General features: G+C 41.7%; 1 protein-coding gene across 18 annotated transcripts in view; it reads right to left on the reverse strand.

Moving 5' to 3' along the window:
* The window catches only part of nrcamb (neuronal cell adhesion molecule b), an 89958-nt gene that overhangs the window by 21607 nt on the left and 43503 nt on the right, over positions 1-24848 (reverse strand). For 11 of the 18 annotated variants that reach the window (XM_074678212.1, XM_074678202.1, XM_074678208.1 and 8 more), the window contains exons 3-8: positions 5511-5687; positions 3577-3588; positions 2934-3039; positions 1754-1947; positions 1255-1377; positions 144-314 (exon numbers count right to left, since the gene is read on the reverse strand). In XM_074678212.1, the coding sequence (XP_074534313.1) occupies positions 144-314; positions 1255-1377; positions 1754-1947; positions 2934-3039; positions 3577-3588; positions 5511-5595 (691 nt within the window). In that variant the 5' untranslated portion in view covers positions 5596-5687. The remainder of the gene's footprint in view (positions 1-143; positions 315-1254; positions 1378-1753; positions 1948-2933; positions 3040-3576; positions 3589-5510; positions 5688-24848) is intronic. The other 7 variants (XM_074678213.1, XM_074678207.1, XM_074678203.1 and 4 more) reach the window with 1 other exon arrangement.

Genomic DNA, 24848 nt, shown 5'->3' on the forward strand with positions numbered 1-24848 from the left:
TAACACACAGCGCTGTAAATGAACTCCCTCTCAGGCGGACGCATTACACAATAACTTGTTCACTTTCATGTTCTGCTCATTACACCTCCAGTCCATTTGACTTCCTGTATCAGCATCTCACACACGCATTCGGTCAGACTTACGGCTGAGGACCTTGACGCTGATTGGTTGTTTCTGCTGGATGGTTTGTGTGTATGGGAAGCGGGCGTAGCAGATGTAGTCGTTCCTGGAATCCTCTTGGAGCACATTAGAGAAGTAAAGGTCTCCGTTGAGGGACTGGGAAACTCTGTTGCTCTGAGGCAGCCTCTGGAAGTCTGAAACGAAGAGTGAATAAAATCCTTTGTATGTTCTGCTTTGGGTAAATAAAAGGCTCATTGAGTTTAACGTAAGATCTTTGCTGTGGTCTACATGTTGTCATTGATGTGCTTTGGTTTTTTGCGGGTAACCCAAAGACAGATGTTTTTATAAAACTGAGAACAACAAATGGACCGTCAATCACAACTGTAGTATTTGGAGAAGCACTGACTGCAGAGTTTCATCAGGGACCATGCGATACTGACACTATCATCAAGATAAGATGAAAACAAGGCTTCAACAGATCTGGAAGTTTTTTATATTCATCTTTGTTACCATTAAGTTTTCTCCACAAGCAACAGACCAATAGGTTTCTTCTTTCCAAAAGAGCAACAGCCCATTATAAACAGAACAGAGTTTGATCGCCATCCCTAGCTCAGAGAGTGATATCTTTGAATCTCCATGACTCAGCCTGAATCTTGAAATTATAAGTCTCATACTCAAACTAACCACAAGGTCAACGGAAAACTGTTCAAGGGCTTTCAGCTAAATATTACACAACCTTCTGGAGCTGTCTGCTGTCATATCATACCAAATACTGTGCGACTTAAAGCTCCAGAACAGAAACTAAATCAACATTGCAGGGATTTCCAAAATTACACTGAGTTAAGACAACGATTAACTGAAGCTTTAGTTTCACAAAATCAGTGTCATCTGTGACACATTCAGTGATGACATTCAACAAAATTTACTAAAAAAGCATTGTACTTAATTTAACATCATCATAACAGCAGCTAGCATAATACAGTAGATAGCCTCTAATATATTACTGTGTACAGCATTTAACTACATCCCCCATAAATCTCTTGTTCTCCACCACAAGCTATAAAATATGACAAGTATTTAGTCTCTAAATGTGTATGCAGTTAAAATATTATCCCCCATGAGTGGAGTGCTTACAGTTGTCCATCCAGAAGATAATGGGAGGGGGCAGGCCAGCAGGGGGTTGGCATGGTAACACCAGGGACACACCCTCCTGGACTACGATTGGCTTGATTTTCTCCTTGGACCACAAGGGGGATCCTGGAAAGGTTCAAAAAGGATCCACATGAGTGGGCGACGAGTCTCTTAATTTGACAGAAAACATGAGCTGCTAATGGGCTGCTGCTGACAAGATAACCAGAGTGACGAGGCAGGGTGAGCTGAACGGCGCTTTTCTGAATGATAATTAACAATAGCAGAAATACAAAGGGGTAAAATACCTCTATCAACTGTCGCATCCTGCTAAGTGAAACATGCTGCTCTATAAATGCAATCTTTGCCTTTCAGGAGTGCTCTTAAAAAGGAAAATGCCACTTAAATGTTAGGAAGGAGAAGAATAATGATGTGGGAAAAGATGAGACACACTCTTGACATTAAGGAATAAAGTGAAAGACAGAAAGATGTACACTGTACTTACTCGACTGTCGCACCACAATGTTGTTGGAAACAGCAGTTCCATGTTTGTTCCTGGCTGTGCACTGGTAAACAGACTCATACTGGTCAGCTTTTGCTCTGCTGATGTCCACCACCAGGGTGCCTGAGTGGGGCCTCAGGGTGACATGGGGGTCCTCATCAACGTCAAAGTGGGTCCCATTTCTTGTCCAGGAAAAACTTTGGGTGAAAAAAGACAAAGCAGGGTCATAACAGTCTAATTCAGACATGTAATAAGCTGAAGAGGTTTACTGTCACCGCACTATATTCCACATAGAGACAAATATCAGTAGCCTTGCTAGCAGAGATTCATTATTTTAGCACTTGTATTCCTATTTTTATGATGACCATTTTGTGTTTAAAAGAGAGTCAGAAATTGTCACAGATTTTCTTCATTAGACTGCAGTGGCGTCCTCATCACACATGATTTTTTTTGCCGGATCTCAAACTGTCTTGGCTCTTTCACACATTTATTTTCTGCGTCTGTGTTTCCTCAACACACTTTTCACTGGCTAAAGATTCAAGATTCAAGATAGGATTAAATAGGCGGGGTTGGGTTGCAACAAGGTCAGTCACATATTTCTAAGCACACATTAGGGACAAACTTTATTCAAATCCAGATCATTCAAATATTTGAACCAAACATTCCTGATCCTGAAGATTTCTGACTTTTCCTAGCTAAAAGAAAATCTGTTGAACCCCTCTTCTTCTTTCTCCTTTTCTTAACCTTAAATGCTGAGCATTCAGTCATGAATATTTAATGATATACAGACTTTCTTAGGATTTAAATTCAAGATGCTTTAAAGGAGGATTTCCAAACATTGAGAGGAGAAGGAGTCTGGTATTGACCTTATTAAAGGGGAAGTTTGAGAGTTACATAACAGTGGGTTTGATGGTTGGGGATAAGTTGGGGTGACCTTAAAAACTGGGGAAAGTGTTGGTTTGATGAGTTGTTTTGCAAGAAGAGGAGTACAACTGAATATTTTCAGGAAATTAAAAAATGTTACAAGGAGTTGGATTATTCAGCCCGTGGAAGGGCAGAGATATGAAGAGATAAAATACTTTGAGTTCAGACTTTTTAATAAGAATCTGACAGGTTGTGGTTGAACCCAAACCTAGAACACCATGTTTTATTAACAGACCCATGAATGCAGAAATATTGGTACCTGGGATGAGGCTTGCCCTTCGCCTCACAGTGGATTATTATGTTCTCCCGGGGGTCGATGATGTAATCCTTTGGGGATTGGTGAGTTATAGTCGGCGGCTGCGGCACTAAATGAGATCAGACAGAGGATAATATTCAATCATGACCTTTACTGCATAACTTAGCTTTTTTCTGTTGCTGTATTGACCGCACAAGCAGTCATTACAGATAACATGCAGAATTACCACACTGAATCAAAGCAGACGGCTGTTTGCTGACGGACACAAAAAACTCCTGTAACGTGTGCAGCAACAACAAAAAGGCATGCAGAATGCTCAGGTACATTTTCACTTTATTATCATGATCTGATGCTTAATGCATTCCTGTCAGAGCTGGGGAAATAACTAATGGACTATAACATAACAAATGATGTAAGATCTCGTGCTGTTTGCAGTATTGCTCTACAGGAAACGATCTACCACTGCAGAAACACACAGAACAGAAACAGCAAACAAAGCATGCAATAACCAACAGTCCACTTCAAACCACACTCTGAAAAACTAAAAACACAAAAAAAATTTAGATATAACCTTTGATGCACAGTTTAAAAGCAAACGGCTAGAAAAGAAACCTCTGCGGGGAATTCACACTAGTTTCAGACTTACATCCTTCCAGAACTTTTGTGTTTTTCCAAGAATCAGCAAATAAGAAAGAACAAATTGTGACAGCAAACAGAACCAGGCATTAGTGGTGAAAAACATCTTCCTGCATTATTATTTCGGCTTCACACACGGTTTAATGGCTCGGCCAGGTCAGTTTCCAGGCTCCAGTGGTCAGTAGCTCTGACCAAAGAATGAGACAGAGATCTGCCAGCGCTGTGACATCAGTATGTGGTCGGGATGGAAATGTTTTCCCCAAAAATGAAAAATGAAGTCTCATATTTTTTGCTCTTTAAAATCAAGGTAAGACATTTTACATTTCCTCCAACAATAAATGTTGACTGTTCAACATTTACCAAACAGATAAACACAGTTATATGAAGTGTAAAGGGTAGATAGCTGGAAGGAATGTGATTGGAAAAACAACAACAACAACCCTAAAGGTCAGACTGAATACCTGTGGCTATTAAGATGCTCAAATAATGGTTTCAGGTTAATCTGATAGCAAAAATACAAGTGAGCAACTGAATTGTAAGCATCTGATGCTTTTATTTAAAATGTACCATAAAAAATAAGAATGTTATGAAAAAGGTTTTTAAATTTTTCAAAAGATAAACTTTTATTTACTCTTATATTTGTAACATGTTGAGTATTTTGAGCCTTTTCGTTTCAGTTCTGATCATTTTGGCAGAAAGCTCATGAAAATCCGAAATCAAGTATCTCAAACTACCAGAATATTTCCCAAGATTAATCAGCAATATAATAAAAATGTGTCCTCTTGACCAACACCTCACACAATCTCTACAGGGTTCAGGCCAGTTGTCTGGTCAATCAAGCACAATCATGGTTATCATGGTCAGCAAACCATTTGGTAGAAGTTTTGGCACTGTCGGTAGATGCTCAGGCCTGCTGGAAGAGGAAATCAGCCTCTCCATAGAGCTGGTCAGCAGATGGAAGCAAGAAGTGCTTTTAATTCTCCAGTTGATGTCTGTGCTGACTTTAGACTTGACAAAAAAAACTGACACAGTAGTCGATCAACACTGACCGCAAAGACAGATCCTATGAGCCCCTCCACTCTTCCTCCAGACTTTATGACCTTAATTACAATATGAAACACAAAATTCCACTTCACTTTTTCTTCTCAGGTAACATGTTTCAAACATTTCCTCTGCTTCAGGATTGGCTTTATTATTAGGAATTCATCACTTGAATACTATTTTCCGTGGTGCCTCTTGATGTACAGACACCAGCCTTGGTTCACTCCTTGTGAATCTCTTGTAACTTCTTGAACATACCTCTCTTGACAATACTCTAAAGGCTGCAGTCACCCCTGTCGCCCCTATACCTTTCTCCATCACACTCTTCCTTTTCCAGTTAACTTTCCAATAATTTGCTTCCATACAGCACTCTGTGAACGGCCAGCCTATTCAGCAGTGACCTTGTGTGGCTTACACTCCTTGTGAAGGGAGTCCATGATCGTTTTCTGGACAACTGTCAAGTCAGCAGTGTTCCCCCGGGATTGTGGTTCTTATTTTCTGACTTAAACTATGAGAAATAAAGAGCTTATTCTTACTGAAAAATGGTGAAGTCAAAATTCAGAAGGAAATATTCGCATATTTTGAGATACATTTTTTTACATCGTGTGAGCTATAGGACACAATTACCAAATCAAAACTGAAAACATTTCTTAAACAACAGAAAATTTAGTTCATAATCCTTTGAATTGCAGACAGTGAAAAAAACAAATTCCTCACATTTTGAGAAGCTGTATCTTGCAAAGCCAAATCAACTTTGTTAACTACATGCCAATAAATTCTCATTCAATTACATTATCAGTTAATTGGCTCTGTATAAATCCTCACAAGAAATGAGACCTACATTGGTCCACTTATTTCTCTTGGATGTAAATGTGTTGTGCCGTGTGTGATTTGTTGCCTTACGGTCTAAAGGGACCTCCAGTGCAGCGGCGAGGTGTCCCAGGAGCAGCACCATCAGTGCTGCGTCCATTCTCCTCCTCTCCATCATCTGTGTGTGACGCAAAGGTCTGACTCGGAAATCAGCGACGCCCCCGTCTCTCTTCTCTGTCACACTTTGAGAGGACACGTGCTCATCCACAACTGCAGGGAGAGAAAGACAGAGAGTGATAGTCAGAGATTTCTGTCTGAGGAAGAGAGATGACTGGGTTGAAAAGCAAACACAGTTACTGCATCCATCACTCATGGAACTCATTCTGTGAGTTTTAGTTTGTGTTTATCCGCTGAAGAAGGAGACAGACACATTTATAACTCTGTCCTCAGATCAATGTTAGATGCCATTCAGTGCAGTGTGCTGGAAGCTTTCCCTTTGATCCAGCGCTCTCCAACACGGTCCAATGCGACCCACATGGGTTCATTTTGCTCGGCTAATCACCACTGAGGCCGCGTTGAGGCTGCTCTGAAATATCGACCACATGATCCGCCAGTTGACATGCCAAGGGACAAGACACAAGGACACCGACTTCACCATCTATTTCACTCTCAGCTCCGTCAGTCTGATTGACTTCCTGACTCGGGTGATCTGCAGTTAGGTCAGATTTCAGACACTGAACCATCACTCTTTCATGAGGCGTGTGCAGTGTGATTGAACTGATCTGAGATCTCTGACATGTTATTCGACACTGTTCGATGAAGACAGATGGTCTTTGTTCAGCAAGGTGTTGTTCACAGGTTAGGAAATACTGGTGTAAGGCTAATTGGCTACTGATTTACTCTTAATTAAGGATCTCCTTCTGTTAGAAGCTGCAAATGGGGGGAATGAAGTGTGGGAGAAAACATATAAGGTATTAGTGGCATACACTTTTCTGACTTGGGGGGGAATTAAAACATTAAAGGTCCCATATTATGCAAAAATCACTTTATTAAGTCTTTTAGGGAAATTTGTGGGTCTTTGGCTTTCCTCCCAGCCCACAAAATGTGATATTTAATGACAAAACCTGTACTTAGTAGTGCTTGTGAATGTAAAATCCTGACCTAAAACGAGCCGTTTGGATTTTGGGAATTTGCCGACATCAGAGATTCCCTTTTTTGACCAATCAGGAACAAGTCTGACCTGATTGGTCCACCGGAGCAGATACCCTCAAACCAACCCTCGAAGAAGGCCAAAGTTGAAGAGCCACCACTGCTTTGTTTTTAGCTGTCAACAGCCACATAGTTCCATGCACAAGCTTCCCATCTGGGAAGAAGACAAGACTAAGTGTCTAGAGTTCATTTATCAAGGAAATGTGCCAGCTACACTTAGTAAAACTGTGCATGTGTGTGCTAGTCATTTCACGGCCAACTGCTTTTCCAACTTCGGACAGTACAACAGAGGGCTAGCAAATAGACTGGTCCCGAATCCAGGCGCATTACCAACCATCTGCCAACAAACCTCGGACCCTGGAAATGTGAGTATTTTAAATGCTGTGTGCTGTGGAGCAGATGTTAGAGCTTTTCCTCAGTGTCCCCCCTGTCTCTGTGTTGGCTTCAGAATGCTAACTTTAGCTGCGGTTAGCCTGTTGTTTTAGCCTGTAATGTTACGGTAAACAAGCTTTGCTTTGCGAAACATTGTGCACTCGGAGCTCGTGCCGCCGCTCTCAGTGACGCGGAAGAGGGGGGCGGTATCAGCGGTGGCTCATTTGCATATGAAGGCCATGCCCACTAAATCAGACTGTTCTGAACAGAGGGGCTATGAGAGCCTGGAAACAATGCTGCTGTGCTTGATTTATTGGCTTTTTGGACCAAAACATGTTACTACCATTTCATGAAGACATCAATGATCCATATTAAACTGCAAAAAGGAGCATAATATGGGACCTTTAAGCTCTTCAAACAGAGAGTCTATCCCAGTGTCCTTCTTGGAATTACAGAAGTATCATAACAGAGTGGCAACATATAAATCTCTTATCCTGACCAGCCATTTTCTATTAAAAGTACAGCATTTAAGGTGGCCCCAAGGGTGACCAATCACACCGATACCCCATACCCCCGCTTTCAACCACTCTGGACACTGTGTTGAACCCACTCAGCTCCTAATCTTCTCTTGTCACCAGGCAGCCCAGACTTGCCTTAGCACACCTCCATCAAACTAAAAGCAATTATTTTTTAAGGCAGCTGAGAGCAAAATGCAAATGTTGAAATAATTACCGTCACTGTAATCAAACCACTTTGACCCGAGCTCCAGAGAGTAATAACTATAAAGTCAAAATGACTTTGCTCTATTTAATTCATATTCAACATCATATTTCAGCCTTTTTCCAAAAAGAAAACGATGAGAATAATTCATTATTTTTATGAAATGTTAGAGCAGCTGTCAAATGATTGGAAAAAATGAGGAAGAGATTTTTAGGAGAAGTCGTTTCTGTCTTTAACAACCACAGCCTGACCTGTTTCTCTCTCCTGTCTGTCTTACCCCAGGCGTCCTCTGCCAGGCACCATACTGAAATGTCACAGCTTAATTTAGAGCTCAGGAAAACTAATGTGCAGTATTATCAGAAAAGCACATCCAATTTGGGGTAGTAATGCCGGTTGCTGTGTAAGAAAGTCAAACACAGCCCATTAATGGTGGCAGAGCACATGCTTTGTTCTGCTTTTAGGTCGGTTCAGGGGCTGCAGAAAAAGCACAGGAGTCTGAGACCAGAGGCGAGACAGAGCAGAGCAGAGCAGCCGGACCCAGGCCTGGTCCTCCTTTGGGATCTGATGTATTTGTTAGTGCTGCCCTGCAGTCATGATTCAGAGCCGGTGTCTGGTGGCTTGGGAAGAGAGCGAGGCCAATGTCTGCTGCCCTCAGCTCCTGCTACACCTCCCTTGGGAGGGCCTGTATGAATCGCCCAGGGCAGCCAATCACTCTGCAGCGGACACCATCAGGCAGCTCCGGCTTGGGGTTTAACACAAAAAGATCGAAGGGGGGGCAATTTCATCAGATTCATTTGCAGCCTGGAGGCCGGGGTTCTGAACCCCCACTAAGCAGAAAACCTACTTTTGATTTTCAGCTTGCTGTGTTAAAAATTTACAATCAGATATAATTTCTCCTGATAATCCCTCTATGGTGGTTTAAAAGGTTTTGCATAATAATCATTTATTGGTGCCAATTCAATTTTGTTAATGTGAAAAGTTACTTAAACTACTAAATTCATGAAAAGAAAGGAAAAAACAGCTTGAACACAGAGGTTCAGTAGTTGAATTAAAAAAAGGCCTGTGACAGGCAAACCACCGAGCTCATTTGACATTTTATAGTGAATATCTAAAAGACGTGTGATTCTTATCTGGAAAGGAGCCAGTGCCTCATTCAGGATTCATTTCCCTATTTAATGAGGTGTAGCAGCTCAGCTCAAGCTGGTCAGCATGTGAGTGTCTTTATGTGCATACCGTCTTTATGTGCACCTGTGTTCATTTCAGTTTATGTGTGCTATAATTATCGCCGTGAGCTGCAGTGAAAGGTGGGCTCTCAATGTGGGTACTCAGGTGGGGCTGTTGAGGTGAGGAAGTATCCACCAGGGCCTGAAACTTCTGACATCCTGCCTAAGCAGTGTGCATAAAAGCAACTCAAAACAGCCAGACTTCACCCTATTCAAATTTAGTAACTGGATTTACATGTTCTTACTGTGAAACTTTGACTTTACACATCTAGGATAAGGCCAAAGCTTGCATAATCAGTGTGTTCTGAGTCTAAGCAGGAGCATCCCTGCATCTCAAAGAAGAAACAGCAGTTCAAAGCCCGTCTCTCATTTGAATGTACAATTCTTCAAGGGGACACACAATCAAAAGTCATAAATCACAATGCTGGAACATTTCAATGCATCCTTTGCTGACAGAACTGGAGTAGCCAAAGTAAATAAAGCTCAGTGTGGTGCAGACTGCTGGGGCCATGACAAAAACACAGAGCTGCTTGGAGTGCTGGGCCAAAAGCTGTCAGGCGTCAGATAATATCGAACGGGAAATGGTCTCTTAGAAAGAAACACGATGGGGAGGATCTCTGGTTATCCTTCAAAAAAGAGAAAAGGGCTGAGAAGAGGATGAACAGAGTTACTGTGTCTGTGAAAAATCCAATACAAAAGTTACACAACCTCCAGAGGAGGACTGCCAGAGCACCTACAGGAGCAGACTACAGTTTTGCCAAGTTTTAACTTCAAATATTTCTCAGTTGATTAAAGGGACATGTAGCAAACTGCCTCCTTGCAACATCATTACTCATTTTGTGATACAAACATAAGTTCAATATCTACTCTCTTTTTTGCCCAGTTTTGTTCCTTACAGACTCCCAGAAGAAGCACCTCGCTCTGTAGTTGAAACCCCATTGTTGTAGCCAGCTTGTTTGTTAGCTGTTTGATGCTTGGCAGGTGGAGCACAGTGGGTGTGTTGTTCATTGCTGCTGAAAACACTGGCCTGTATTTGTTAAATAAAACAAGGAGAGAAGCTTGAGAGTCACCCTAAAAATAAACTGTATAGTTCAAGTTCAAAACATTTTTTTTTCCAGATGTAATTAGTGTTTCATATCCTTACTAATGGGGTTGTGTCATTGTGTAACAGCATCATACAGTATCAGATCATAACTTATCCTATAATATAGTATGGCATGATATGGTTTGTATGGAATAGAATGGTAAACTCGTGGAATGGCACTGTATAATACTATATCCATGGAATTATGTCATATCACATCTTATTACATCAGGTAAAATGGTTTATTATCATGATGTCTTATTGTAGAGTATTGTGCCCTATCATGTGTGGTACAATATGTTACAGTATGTCTTGGTATAGCATAGCATGGCGCAGTATTGTTCAGTTTGGAATAAGACTGTATCCTAACGTATCTTACTGTGTTGTACCGTACTGTACTGTACCGTACTGTACCGTACAGTACCATACTGTACAATGCCATGCTGTGTTGTATCATATCTAACCTTGTCATATGGAAAGTCACATAGTGTTAAATCATATTTAATTGTGTTTTGGATTGTCAAATTAGTGTGGTGAGTGTGGTGTCATATTGTGTCATGCATCGTGTCATGCAATAGATTTCAATGTAGTGTGTTGTATCCAAGCAGCAACCTCAGGTCTAAGAATACGAGACAATGCATAAGTGCTAAAATCTGCTGTTTCTCGTGTGTTCGCTTGAGGCTGGCTCCAGAAGTAGCGGAAGTTACAAACACACCAAGCCAGAAAAAGCCGTTTTCAAAGCAGAAATAAACCTTTAAAGCCTGGTTCGAAAACGTATCCTGTCTGAGTCGCTAATTTTACTACCGGCACCCACTGTATGGGGGGTGAATTTTTTTTCTAACTCAGTCGATCAGAGGATATTAAGATCGTAAGCTCCCCCAATAAGAATCACAGCTGAGGGTCACGTGACCAACAGGTGCCCTATGGCTGTAGGCTAAGCCCTTGCCACTACCAGTATGGCCGCTATAGCCGATGTGCTTCATTTTCCGTTTCAGAAACAAGACAGGGGACATAGGCGAGACTACCTCCATGTTTTATAGTCTATGGTTGTATCATATTGTAATGTATTGCATTGAATCCTATCATCTGGCAATATCTAGTATTGTATTGTGGTGTACTGTACTGTATAGTTTTATTGTATCACACCAAATTATATCATATTGTATCATGTCATACCATATATATTGTATCATATTGTTCCATATTGGTCTGGTGTTGCAGTATTTTCTATTGTATCACATCATACCTCATCTTATTTTATTGTCATATCTCATATTGTATTGATTCAAATCTAATAACATCCAATCATATTTTCTTGCCTCATGTCCTGCGTGCCTTGTCATTACATATCCTGCTCCCTTACTTGTTTGTGAGTTCGAAAGCATGCAGCTGTATTGTGTGAAACTTTCCTGAACATTTCAGGTGGGCGTTGTTTTACATTCATTAGCATGCGATGTAGACATTTTGTTTTTAGTTTAGTTAGTTAATGGAGACAAATGATGATGCTGAGCTGATGTTCACTGTGATGAATCACACGTCGCTAAAACATTTGTAGAATCTGCAAAGGGATTCTTGTGCAGTTTAGAGATAAGTGTAAGTTAAACGGTCAGTTAACAACACTTTCAAAAGTGATGCAGCAGCAAAGCAGGCAAAACGGTTAGCTCTGATCTGAGGCAAATTGAATTTGTATTAAATGAATTCAGGTCTGTAGGGCCACTGTTAAGGACCTTTTAATGCGACTACATGACCAGCTGTGTTTCTTTTTTAAAATGAACGTCAGCAAAGTGAAAGGGCTGTAATGTTAATTACTGTCTACAACTACACAGGACCACCTTCACTCAGAACTCTCTTTTCTCTCTCTTCATTCTCTCCGTGGAGAAAACACTCTGTACTTGTGTAACAGCTGCATTGAGCTGTCTGGCCTCTCATTCAGCCGGCCTCTTCAATTACTCCATTGTCATTTTCCCATGGCCAGCTACTTCAGCATCCCAAAACTAATTGGTTTTGTGCACATGTCAGGGAGACGTAGCACATACGGGACACACACACTCGCATTCATGCATGTCGTCCTGCAGGACGCGAGGGTCGACACATCTCTGAGAACACAGATGGAGCTGACAGGGGCACGAGCACTGAGAATTGTAGCACAGCACGGTGTAAATAAATAGCAGTCAGCAGGGGAAAAAAGGCCCAATTGAAAATCCCTTACAGCAACAGATAGTACTACTCCATATGCTGAATCCTAACCAATAGTGAGGATATTGCCATTTCCTGAGCCAAATAATAGTGATGCAACTCTGCAACAGTGACAGGATGGGTGCTGTTGCATCAGAACTGTGCAGTTTTAACATCTATGATGAAAATAAAAGCTTTTCTCTCATGCCATGCAGCCTAATTAACTCCTATAATCAGCGCTATTGATGGCTCATGCAATCAGAGGTTTGTGAGCCTCCGTATGGCCTTAATGGAGCAGCAGGGATCCCCTACAGACGGCTGAATGTGGGGGCATAATGATGAGAATGGCTCGGCACTCAGGAAGGTGGTGATGAGAAAACGGATACGGTTGGGGGAGTTTATTTTTCTGAGGCTGCCGGGTGCTCGTGCTGTAGTTCAGGATGTCACTGCAGGGTATTCATGCCCAGGGCTGAGGACACGTTTCTCTATGCTGTTAAACACCTATAGGAAGTGGGAGGCTGCATGAATGGCCTCGCTGTACAAGATAGTGAGAATATCCTTCATGTGGTTAGCAAGGTTTGGAATTTCATTATCATATTGGCTTTATGTATGAGGCTACATTTCTAATTAATGATCTTCTGTGAGTCATTTTAAGCAAAAGATGAAAGGATCATTAGATTTGTAACATTTAGCTGTCGAAATGAGCTCTGGATTCACAGCTAATGTAGTGAACAGACATTAGCAGCGGTATGAGTTACAGCTATGATGTATGAGGTTGAATGTTCGCTGACTTTGACTAACGCCTCTCGCAGGCCTTTTATCTGCAGGATCACAATGGAAATTCCACAGGCCGGCTCCAGCATGCGTTTCCCATAATCTGCTCATTAGCTTTTATAATTGAGAGACCCTATGCAAATAATTGGTGTGGTTAACATATGAATAGGGGTCATGTTGTTGAGAGAAACTCAGCAGCTCAAAAACAGACTGCGGCACTTTTATCTGCACTGTACAAAGCAAGACAATAACCCTGCATGGTAAACTTAACATCCATTGTTTATCTTTGCTTTTAAATATAAAAAGCTACAGTTTAAATCTGTTTATAGTGTTTTCAGGGGAATTTCATCTTTGTTGTAGTCTATATAATTTTCACCAAAAAAGTATGTGAATAAACTTACAATGATCAAAACAACTTGCATGTTTACCAAGCAGGGAGGTCCAATCAGAAAACTCAGGTTGCATTATGGGAAGTGTAAGCTGGTTTTTGCAGTTAGACTCACAAAGCACAAACAAGTTTAGATGTTTCTGCTTCTGCTTTGCTTTTATTAAAGTTTTATCTTATCGAATGCACAGTTCTAAATCCCTGGTGTAGCTTTTGCAGGAACATTTTGCCCTCTTTCTGGACCTTGTGCCCCAGCTATCAATCCACCACAACCCTTAATGCTAATGCGCATCTGCTACTAATGCAATGTGTCCGGCAATTTGTTTGGTCCTCCTCTTTTTCACAGCACGCCGAACATTGGCATTCATTTGGCTTCCTCCCTGTACATGCCAAGAACACTCCGGGGTTCGCTCTCTGTCCCTCTCTGCCCAAATGCTAATCACTGCCGGCGCCGGCACTTCTGAGAGAGGAGGCTCCTCTTTAGCATGCAGATGGAAACAGCACCACTAGATGGGACGGCTGTGTTGAGGAGGAAATCTTGGTCTGCTCAACCTGAATGGAAGCGAAGGGCGATTTGGCTTTCATCTTTATCATTGGAGGCCAGCTAAATATGACATCAGGGTTGGTTTGTCACGTCTTCACTACAGCGGCGCCTTCTCTGAAGCCTTTTTATGATTAGACTGATGTGTGAGGTCCTCTTTTTCCCTCTTCGCCCAGGTCTTTGAATCTACTTGGTGACAAAGTTACAAGACCTATAAATTATTAGGTAGTGAAGCAGTTATGACAGGAAGTTGAAAAAGTTCAGTCTCTAGAGTGTATTTGTTCACTTGCCTGACCTTATTTATGCAGTATTTTATTAATGAAGGCGTTTGCTGGTAGGGTGAGGAATTAAAAAGCATTCATTAAAATGAGTTCAGAAGGTGAAGAAGCACAAGGCTAAACAAGCAACTAAAGATCTGAACTTGACCTTTATTTGATTGCTAATCCCCACACTGTAATTACTCCCTAAAAAATGGATGCTTCAAAATCTCCCAGCAAAGAGAATCTAAATTCTCTTTGTGTCTTTTTGCAAATGCATCCTTCCTGTTGATGTTAGTCCAGCTAGCCCAGGAGTCAGAGTAGGAATACCAGACTTTGAAGATGGAGCTTGATTATGCTCGGCCTGCCACATGAGTGTGTTATGGCGGCAGCTATTCATATGCTGAGCAGAGGTTCATTATAATGAGAAAAACGCAGGAGAGGGAGAGAGGACTGCATTCCAACTGGCTCCCTGAATAGCCAAAAGGACTCTGAAAATCCTCTTCATACAACGTCACAAGACGCACTTCAGCTGCAGAAACATAACAGTTCAGAAAGAGTGATCAACATGAAACAAATCTGCTGCGGGAGTGCAAGCAAATCCTTTCAGACAGCAGACACAAACAATCATGCAAATACAGAATGGAGACAGAGTTATTTTAGTTACATCAATACCATCCATAATCCTCCTACTTTACACAGGAAAATGGTTCAAAGCTAAATATAGGGACACTCTACACACATCTAGCAAAGTAGAGCTCCTCAAACTTGCTCTCAGAAAAAGGCACTCTGTATCCATGGTGATACTCTGGTGTTCTCAGATCTCCACGCTGACAAAAAGATGTCAACCCTCTCATCAAACAGACGTATAGAGGGGGAGAAAAGGGGACAAAGAGGCCCAGACCCATTTGTCATCTCATCTGCAACCTTGGAGTGAAACTGTACGCTTGACATCTGCTGCACCCTGAAAAACATCTCAACCTCCTCTGTGCTCAACAAAAGAGGTATGATTAGAATCTCAGTTTGCCACCATGTACACACCGGATGGCTTTCTCGACATGTGAAGGGTCTCTCAAGATGGGGCCAATATGTTGGGTTTACTTTAAGCTTAGGGGTGCCACTGAAAGAGTGTGTGTGAACAGCATCTGAGGAAATGTGCAGACACAAAAACTAGCAGCTGTGATGTTTTGTAGCAGAGAAGCTCCTGTGGAAAAAGTCAGCCAGAGAAACAGTCCACGTGTTATTGCTTCCAGTCAACAGTGGATGCAACCAGGCCTTTCTGGAAAAGCTCAACTGTACATAAACACTCTCCTGGTGGAATCTAAATAGTGCTGATACAGTACAGGCAGGCAGTGATGGCTCTTTGAGAGCTGCACTTTGTATGGTACCATTCAGTCTGGCAAAATCTGCCGACAACATCAGATAACAAAGCGTGAACGCTGACTGTGCGCTGGAACAATCTGTTACTGCTGCGTGCGACTAGAACATGTAATTTGCTGGTGAGAAAGTAGCAGGTGGACAGAGGCAGCGAGGTCTAGTCTTATTAGAAGAGCTGTTCTGCCCTGAAGCCGTGACAGAGCTGTATCCTGGAATACGTCTGCAGCAAGTACGAAGTTTGGGAGTTTTGGGAGTTAAAAAAACATGAAAGAAGGCAACTTATTCTCACTTTGTCTTTGAAAATGATCATAGATTTTAAACATGATCAAACCCTGCTTACCAAAACACTTTCTTGAAAACAGTAAGCAGAACATAATGAGTTCCTTCTTTTTCACAAGACTGCATCTTGAACTTTGACCCCTTAAGACATCTATCATACTTAAAAAAAAATGTTAGTCTTTCCTTTTGCCCTCTCAGCAGCTTGCATGTGTCACTGCACTGAGGATACTGGGTCATATAACTCGAGAGCAGAATTACTCACTGCAAACTGTGACTCGAAAAGGCAACCAGGTGTTCCAGGCATATTACAGATTTTGAGTTTTTAATGTGTTAGATAGCGATACGACACTGTGTAGAGTAAGAAATTGGAAGAAAAGGCAGTGTAGTGTGACATGCAGCAAGTGCTACAAGTTGGATTGAAACCTAAACTGTTCCCTTTGAAGTTTAGGACAAATGTGAAAAAAACACTGGGCCAGCTGATTTAGTTTAGTAGTGAGAAGAGAGATCTGTGTTTTTCTCTGCTGATGAAAACGATTTCTTCAATCACTGTTGTAGTGATGGTGGACACAGGAGCCTGTCAGACAGAGAGAGAAAGAAGAGCAGAAGAAAGCTAAATGGGAGAGTCATACAGCCAAGCTAAAGGATAAAACCCAGGTTAAGCTGTTTGTGATAATGTTTATTCCAACCCACATGCAGCAGTTATTCTGCAGTGGTCTGTTCAAACTTAAGAGTCTATCAATAAAATAAAGAGTGAGGTTACGTTAGCTCTGATTGGTAGATGAGCGCTGGCAGAACATTACCAGGATTCACACACAATACGGGGCTGTCAGTGATGCTACAGATGGATAGCTTCTAAACTACTTACAAACTGACAGGTTGCTTGTTGTCACGTTAGCCTACGGACATGTTGTAGCACCGGGCAGCTAGTAGCGCTACATATAACCAGCTGATGTATGGTACAAACTTACAATGTTTGCTTGTTGTCACGTTTCAAACTACAGGGCTACGCAACAGTACTGATAAATATCTTACCTTGTGTTTTATAACTAGTAAAAAGTTGTCTTGAACAAAGAAAATTTGTTAAACACTCCTTTGAACACGCCTTGTTAAACATTACATATTCAGTTACGTTTGTATAAGCTCAACAGTTCAAATATCTTTCTGTTCAGCATGTTTTACTTATATCTATTTATAGTAAGTCATCTCTCCTTACTCCAAAACTATTTAACAGCAACAGTACATTTCAGGGTCAATGTTTATTGGATTTTTCTCAGACTTCTCAATTGTGTATTGGACAAATTTATTTTGCATCCACAATAAAAATGTGATTTATTACAAGGACACTAGCCAGGCTGGAAAGTTTTTTCCTAGCTGCTGTTCAGCTCAATCTACAGCAAACTTCTGATAACACACTTTCTCCTGCTCCTGCAATTTGCCAGCGATGGAGAAACGGTGAGAAAATCTGCAGCAGGTGGACAGAGGCAGAAAGGTCTAGTGTTATTGAGTGCCACCTCTACATTCATGGAGCATCACAATGGACCTCTCCTGCCGCTCCCCTCCTCCTCCACCTCTTCTCGCCCCTTCCACTCCACCCCACCTGTGTCTATGAAAGGTCAGCGCAGAGGAGGGTCCTAACCCCCCTTCTTGAAAAACCCACAGCTCCCACTCCACAATCAGCCCCAACACTGGAGCTCAGTGCCAGGAAACTCAATCAAAGAGGGGCTTCAGAGGGCTCCAGACCTCTCAAAACCCTCCATTGTCTCCTAAAGGCTTCCCCACACCGTGGTCGCTCTATATGTAACACTGTAAGAGGAGTTGCTCATTACTGCCCGTCCCCGGTTCCACTTTGTCTCCTTTGTGCTGCTGACAGAAGAATCCAGTTGCCCAGCCGGACCAATAAAAGAGAGTGCAGCTACATAAAAAATAGAGAAAGAATTCATTTGCAGGAGTAAAAAACACATGTTACGTATATGTTACATGTGTAAGTGCTGCAGCTTCTCCCTGATGCATTAAAGAAACATGTATTACAAGAACGTGTCACAGCGTGACAGATCTGTAATGGCTCCTATTTAAAATTTGCCATTCGTTTCACGAGTTTGGGAGTATTGACTGATAGACACACCACAGCACAATGTGTGTGAATGTCAGCGCAATCCATTACCACATAAAGGAGGCACTATGTAGTCACTCCCCCACTCCCCCTGTCTCTTTCTCGGCCCCTCCTCAGCTCCATTCAGATACGGCAGGTGAATACAAATCATTTCCCCTCCACTGCTCTCCAAAAGGACTCACCATCCAATTTCAGACATAGAGGACATAAACAATAGTCCTTTTCAAAGTGTGAGAAAATCAAATCATGGCGGTCTTCTTTTTAATGACACAATCTGGAGTTTACTCTTCCAAAATGCAAAACAAGTTCTGCAAAATAGACGCAGTTTTATCAAAAGACTTCAGAGGGATAATAAAAGATTCAGCATGTTAGTGCAACAGGTCAAGCAGAGAAACTACTGAAAAGGGACCCCAGAGGAAACTGTTTATTTTATTTGGTCATTGTTTTGTTTTCTTATCATGCATTTTATTTTAAAGACAGTTTTAGTTTTTAGTAGAAATTTGTTTGCAAAGGGCAGCAGATCACACAGGTCAGCCAGTGAACTTTTAAATGTGATTTGTACTTTGTATGGACAATTAATTGAATGTCTATATATTTTAATCTCCTGTGAGAAACTTTCCATCTGTGTCAATTTTGGCGCCCCCTGTGGACAAACCTGAGGACAACACCTAATTTCTTTGCTCATGTTATGTTTTTAGATCATCTTAGCACCCATGCCCCTTGGTCTTGCTTGCTTGAAATTCTCTCCGTTTATATGATGAGCTGGACAGAGGGAAAAGCCCTTTCCATTTCATTATAGAGTTCATTCATTCGTGACAAAATCACACACACACTTTATAACAAGCTTACTGCCTGAAGTAAGATACCAAAAAGCAGCTAGTGAAAAAATTTAATAAATAAAAGAACAGTGTATCTTGCATAACACAGCACTGATTATTGTAAAAATAATAACAGTAATATTGTTATATCAGGACAATTGAGTGTGATGACACTCAGACTCACTATGTGTGGCTGTAGCCCGGTTTTATTTTGCAATCAGGCTCATTCACAAAGAAAGAAGCTCATTCTGCTCCAAGTGAAGGCATTGCCGCTCTTCTAAATGTACATGCAAACAATACTGGCGTTCGGAGAGGCTATTTGCTTGGCAGTGCAGTTTGTGGAGCGTTTAAATCGTTTGTGTTGTTTGGTAATGAGACTCTGTCTCTTTGGCTTGGTTACACAGGTTTATTTGGCACAAAAGCTGTTAGTGAATCAGCTCCTGTCTTTGAACAATCCTACCTCAGACAGAGAGAAGCTAATATAAAGGCCTTCAGCAGTAAAGGCCGCTAAAACCACTGGTTTGTCTTATGTCTAAGTAAGCATGTAAAAAGCTGTTTGTTTGCCTGTCATATAGCATATGTCAGTTAATCTACATGTTTCTGCAGGTAGTTAAGTGTCTATGATGGATTAAGAGGTAAACAGACTTAAAGTGACATCGCTTTAATATTTAAGGCACAGTTTCTGTTTAACCCATCACATTTCTCCAACCTGTCAGCGCAAGAAACTGAATCATACAGGACATAATCTACATAATACACACTTCAGCAGAATGCACCCCCAGTCCCCACACATGCAGAAACGTAGCTAATAGTGAAAATAAAGTGTTTCCCAGCCGCACTGATCCAAACACTCTTTTTCAGCCAAGTCTGAATGAGCTTTGATTACACTGGCTTCAGCTGTGGCCACTCTATTTCCCGAGTCATGTTTTCATATGCTAAACACAACAAACAACTGCAGGGAGGTGAACAATTCATCAAAGTTAGCTCTGAGCAAACTCCTCGCTCCAACTGTATCTGAAGAAGTGCTACTGCTGGGAATTTCATTAAGAGTCGTCCCCCATTCAGAGACTTGTGATGGAATTTGATCTAATTAAGCTCCAAGGCGGAGGAATGTGTGATATTTCATGAAGAGAAATGGAACAGAATGGAGCAAGATAACATCTCCCTTAAGCAAATGGAAGTATTTTTTGTCAGCAAGTAAGTGGGTGACCTCGTTTTATTTGAAGAATTAGTTTTTGTGTGAAATTAAAGAAATAATTTTTAAGATTAAAGAATACAGTGGAAGAGCCCCTGGTGGTGGGAGACTGAACATGTTTCTATCCATCTCATGGGTCTGGATGACTGAAACGTCAGCTAATGGGTTTTAATGATCCTAATGAAGGACTTAGCTTTCACATAAAGGGAATCTCTTTATGTACTGTGAAACTCAGCAAAGGAAGGCGTGTCGTGTAAATCCACCAGGGACCAACACTGAAAAAGCTTCAAGTTTCTTGGTGTTAAAACTCACAGTTTCTCTCTTTGACATTTATCATTTGTGGGGCTTGAGTTTTGTTCCTTCCCCAGAGGGAGCCCCAGCTCAGACAAACAGCACTCCATCTTTACAGATCGCTCGGCCCCATCAGAAATAACGACCCCGACAAGAACTGCTCCATCAGCTCTCGTTTGTCAAGCGGCAGATCCGGAGGAAACACTGCTCCCATTTAACACTAACCCGGCTTCCGCTAACAGCCTCTGTCCTGTGTCTGCGTTTGACAGGATGGGGCTGGGCGCTAATGTAGGAGAAGTGTGCTAAGTGTTGGAGAATGGTTGGATGAGGGTTTGGTGGACTCTGTGTGGGCGCGTCTGTAACAGGAGTCAGGTACAGGAGGTCGGAGGTCAGGACATCAGGTGGGACATGGTGTGTGTGACTGGTCTCCAGAGATAAGGACTGGGGGTGTTCCAGTGTGTTTGTGTAACCAGGGTCAAACATGACAGGCCAATGAATTACTACAGATAATGGTTCAGTGTATCAGCTGGGAAACTCTGATCTCCACTGCCCACAAATAAGGACTGAACAAATATTTCTGTTGACACATGGCATCCAAGCAGCAGTATCCTTTGTTGCTTTCATTTATGAGCAGGGTTTTGCTTTGTAGGGCTTATTTTTTATTCTTAAGCTGAAATAAATATCTGGTTTAGTATGTGGTTGTGACATTTTGATTAAGCGAAACAGCTTCCCTGCAGTTTGTGCCTGGTCACAAAACTACATGTCAGCAGAATCATCACTTGATGAAATGATAATGATGACCTGGAGTTAAGTATTCATCATTATTCTGTGCCTGGGGTTAGTTTTGGCATCTTTATCTGAAGAGTTAATGAAAGGTTGTGTCTAGGAATGAGAGTTTAGACAAATATCTGATTCAACATTGACCCCCCAAGTGCCAGATTTACGAGACACTAGGGGTGCACTGAGAACACTTTTCTGGCCAATCACGGATCTTTAAAATACAAATTTGGCCTGATACATACAGATTTTTGTTTTTTATTTTTTATAACTGACAGCATATCCCTACAATGTTCCAATCTTATTTTATTGAAAATTATTGAACAATACCTGAGAAACAATAAAATCTTTATGTTTTAACTTAAACAACCAATAAAGTGTCCTGTGCTTTAGGTCTCAGAGCAAAAAGCAACAATGGCCGGCTGTCAGATCTTCCCGGAGGTAAATAAGATCAGTTTCATATGTAAAGATGGGCCAATCACCAACCACAGATCCTTCCAAATTGAGGAAATCGGCACCGATCGATAGGCCGACCGATCGATCGGTGCATGTCTACTAGACACGAAGGAGAAATAAGTCAAATTTGTATCACTGTAGGCCCAAAATGCTGGTCATTTGTAGAGTCAAAGCGATACACACTGCTCAGTTGTTAATGGCTTCTTCCACAATGCTATGATATCGCACTACCCTGATATAAACAGGCACAGATGGTATTTCATGGTACAGCTTGTTTTAGCGGTATTCGGCCAACAAAAGGAAGTATAGTTGTTTGCTGTGTCTGGTCCAACTGGGGGTAGAAATGTGTGACCAACACAGGCGCACAAGGAGGACAAAAAGCCAGTGGTGCTAGCTCTGCTAGTTTGAGGCACACTCATCTACAGACCTGTGTTGCCAGTTTTAAACAAATTGTGACCATTCAGTTAGTCTGAATTTAAACCTTTTTTGACAAAACTAAAGCACGAGTCTTTTCAAAATGTCTTAAATTGTAACAGTTTGGCTACTTTGCAAAGCATTTGCAAATTGCAAGCAGTTTGTTTGTTGTATGTTTAAGTTGCTAGGTGCCTCCCTGTTGGCTGTGGCCTCCTTCGCAGCAGCTCTCTTCTTCTTTCTTTAATTTTTTGTCTCTTTTTTGTAATCTTTGTATTTGGAGTGGATCATTACTTTGTATGACTCTTTTGTTGGTCAGGGACACCAAACTTTTTGTGGCTTCAGCGATATTTTTACTACTTTTTCTCTTGTGTTTGTCTGGAGATCCTACATGTAACCATGGCTGCACTGTTTACATGTGAACTCAGCTGTTAGCAGCATGTCAGTGCTAACTGGTGTAAGGCCTGATGTCTTCCCACAAGGTGAGGAGAAGGAGGTGAGGATGACATGCTGGCTCTCAGAAGTGAGCTAAGAAGTGATGACATGGACCTGCCCTTCCATCCATCATTATTGGGAACGTAAGATCTATGTCCAATAAGATAGACGAGCTCGCTGTGCTAACCCAGCAACAGAGGGAACACCAGAGGGCAGAGTAGCATCATGCTATTCACAGACATGGCTAACTAAGCTAACATCAGACACCAACGCCACATTGGAAGAGCTTCAACTGCTGTGAGCAGACAGAATGTAGGAGACAGACTTCAATATTGTTGTACTTGTTACAAGGACAATAGATTCTATTCTATTCTACTCTTTATGTGACTATACATTTATATTATCCTTATGCCAAAACATCTACATGAATGCTGTTTTTAAACTTGCAAAATAAATAAGGTCAAAAAATCAATCAATTGGTGGTGATAAATACCAGGATAAAGCGCTACTCCTTCAAGACAAGCTATTCCTTTGTTCATCCCACAATGGAGACATTACCATTACCTTACATTATATATTACCATATATTGTCATTAGGTATAATTATATTAACAAATAATTACCAGGATTATCATGTATCAATCACTGAGCAGATTCCTTGTATTGACACTACTACTGAGTAAGAAGAAATTGGAGAAATCAACAGGCAGACGTCTATACATAGCTCACCCCATTTCATTGTGCTTTCTCTTTTCATATCTATCTCATTTCCCCCATCTCCCTCCCTCTCCATCTCACAGCAGGAACCAGGAGTGATTTCTCATTAGACCGGGCTGAGATGCAGGTGAGCGAGGGGTTACATCTAAATTCAGCCATTTGTATTCCAGCACAACACCCAGAGAGCAGCCTGTTTATATTGATGAGCAGATAGACTTGGCCTTGGACCGGGACCTTTGCCTAACAGCCACATAAATCATTTGGTGCGTTAGAGGGCCTTCACCACAGACAGATCCCACCAGGCTATGATGTGGTGAGGACAATCTTCTCTGACATGAAGCCACATTGGTGCTCTGGGTCTGACTAAACACACATTGGACTTTCAAAGCCGGGTTCAAAAGCATGGTGGAAAATATGAAACACAAAAGACTTTTGTCATGCAGAGACAATTAGTTTGGTCTTTGAAATAAGAGATATAGAGTATGGAAAATGAATGGGCATCAAAGAGTGAACAGGGTGCTTTAAAGGAAACTTACTGCTAAGGTTTTGTAATAAAAGGCTGTTTTGATCTCTCAGCATAGGTAGAGTATAAAGACATTAAAGACACATCATCCTGCCTGAGAGGAGAAAGATGATATACATTTCCCTAGTTGTTGAACAGGGAAATGAAACTACATCATCTACATCACTTGAATCTAAATGAAGCTCTTCACATTTGGCCACAATAGAGAAAAAATAGAGAGATAAAAATAAACATGTATTCGACTCTGTGAATAGAGAATATCTTTAGCACTCGGCCAGGTAATTGTACACAGAGGATGAGTAGTGAAGGTAGAACAGCCTAGAGGAAGGTTTCACAGGTGAGAGAAGGTGAAAGAAGCTGTGAAAAGCAAAATAAATGGAGATGCAGAGCGCCAGATATAGAACAGAGTCTGCTCAGACTCTCCGGGCTGTCTGCCGAACAGTTTGTGAGTCACTTGAGCATGAAGCCGACTTTCTCCACAGGCTGAAGGATGGAGAAGAAGAGCAGAAGCCCCTCAGGACGGGCCTCACCAACCTCTCTCACATCACTCAGACTCACTCTGTCTCACTTTCTTTGTATACATCTATTCATCTGTTTGTTTATTCATGTCCTTCCTTCTGACACTTCAGCTTTGTCCCTTTGCACCCCACTGTCTCTTCTCCTTATACATCCACAGAGAGACAGAAAAACACACTCACAATCCACTCCATCACGTCCACGCTGGGCCTCTTTCTTGCACAGAGTCACTCTCAAACATAACGTGTGCAGACAGGAGTGTTGATACAAAGAGCCGTCAGAGGATTGTCAGGCTCGAATCAAAGAGACACCTTCGCAGTTTCTCGACGCGTTCATCTGAAACGACGGGTGCTGGGAGCAGCCCAGGGGCCCTGTGTGTTCACTCGGATCTTTCCGCTCATCTGAACTCAGAACTGCTGCTGTGTAATGTCACTGCTTTCTAACCATGTACGAGAAAGCGAAGAGGTAGGTCCTAATGTTAAACATGGCATTGTAGTATTGATAGATTTTCTTTTTTGTGAAACTTCAAGTACAATTTTAGTGCGCTAAAAGGTGGAGAAAAGACAGAAAATAGAAAAGAGGACAAATGACACAAAACATGGAACCCCAGTCTGTAGTTTGACCTCTTGACCTCTTGCAGCTCTAACGTTGCTTAAAAACCTTTCATAATATACAGTAATTGGGTGCCAGTCGTCTTTTGAGAACGTCTGGCCTGATTGTTCGACCCGTAGACTTCAGCAGACAGTTGGCATCATGCTGGTGTCGCTCTGCCAGGCCTGTACTGCA

The sequence above is a fragment of the Halichoeres trimaculatus genome, unplaced genomic scaffold (assembly GCF_033239565.1).
Source record: "Halichoeres trimaculatus isolate MK-OKI-2021-1 unplaced genomic scaffold, fHalTri1.1 fHalTri1_scaffold_10, whole genome shotgun sequence".
In the NCBI taxonomy this organism is placed as follows: Eukaryota; Metazoa; Chordata; class Actinopteri; order Labriformes; family Labridae; genus Halichoeres; species Halichoeres trimaculatus.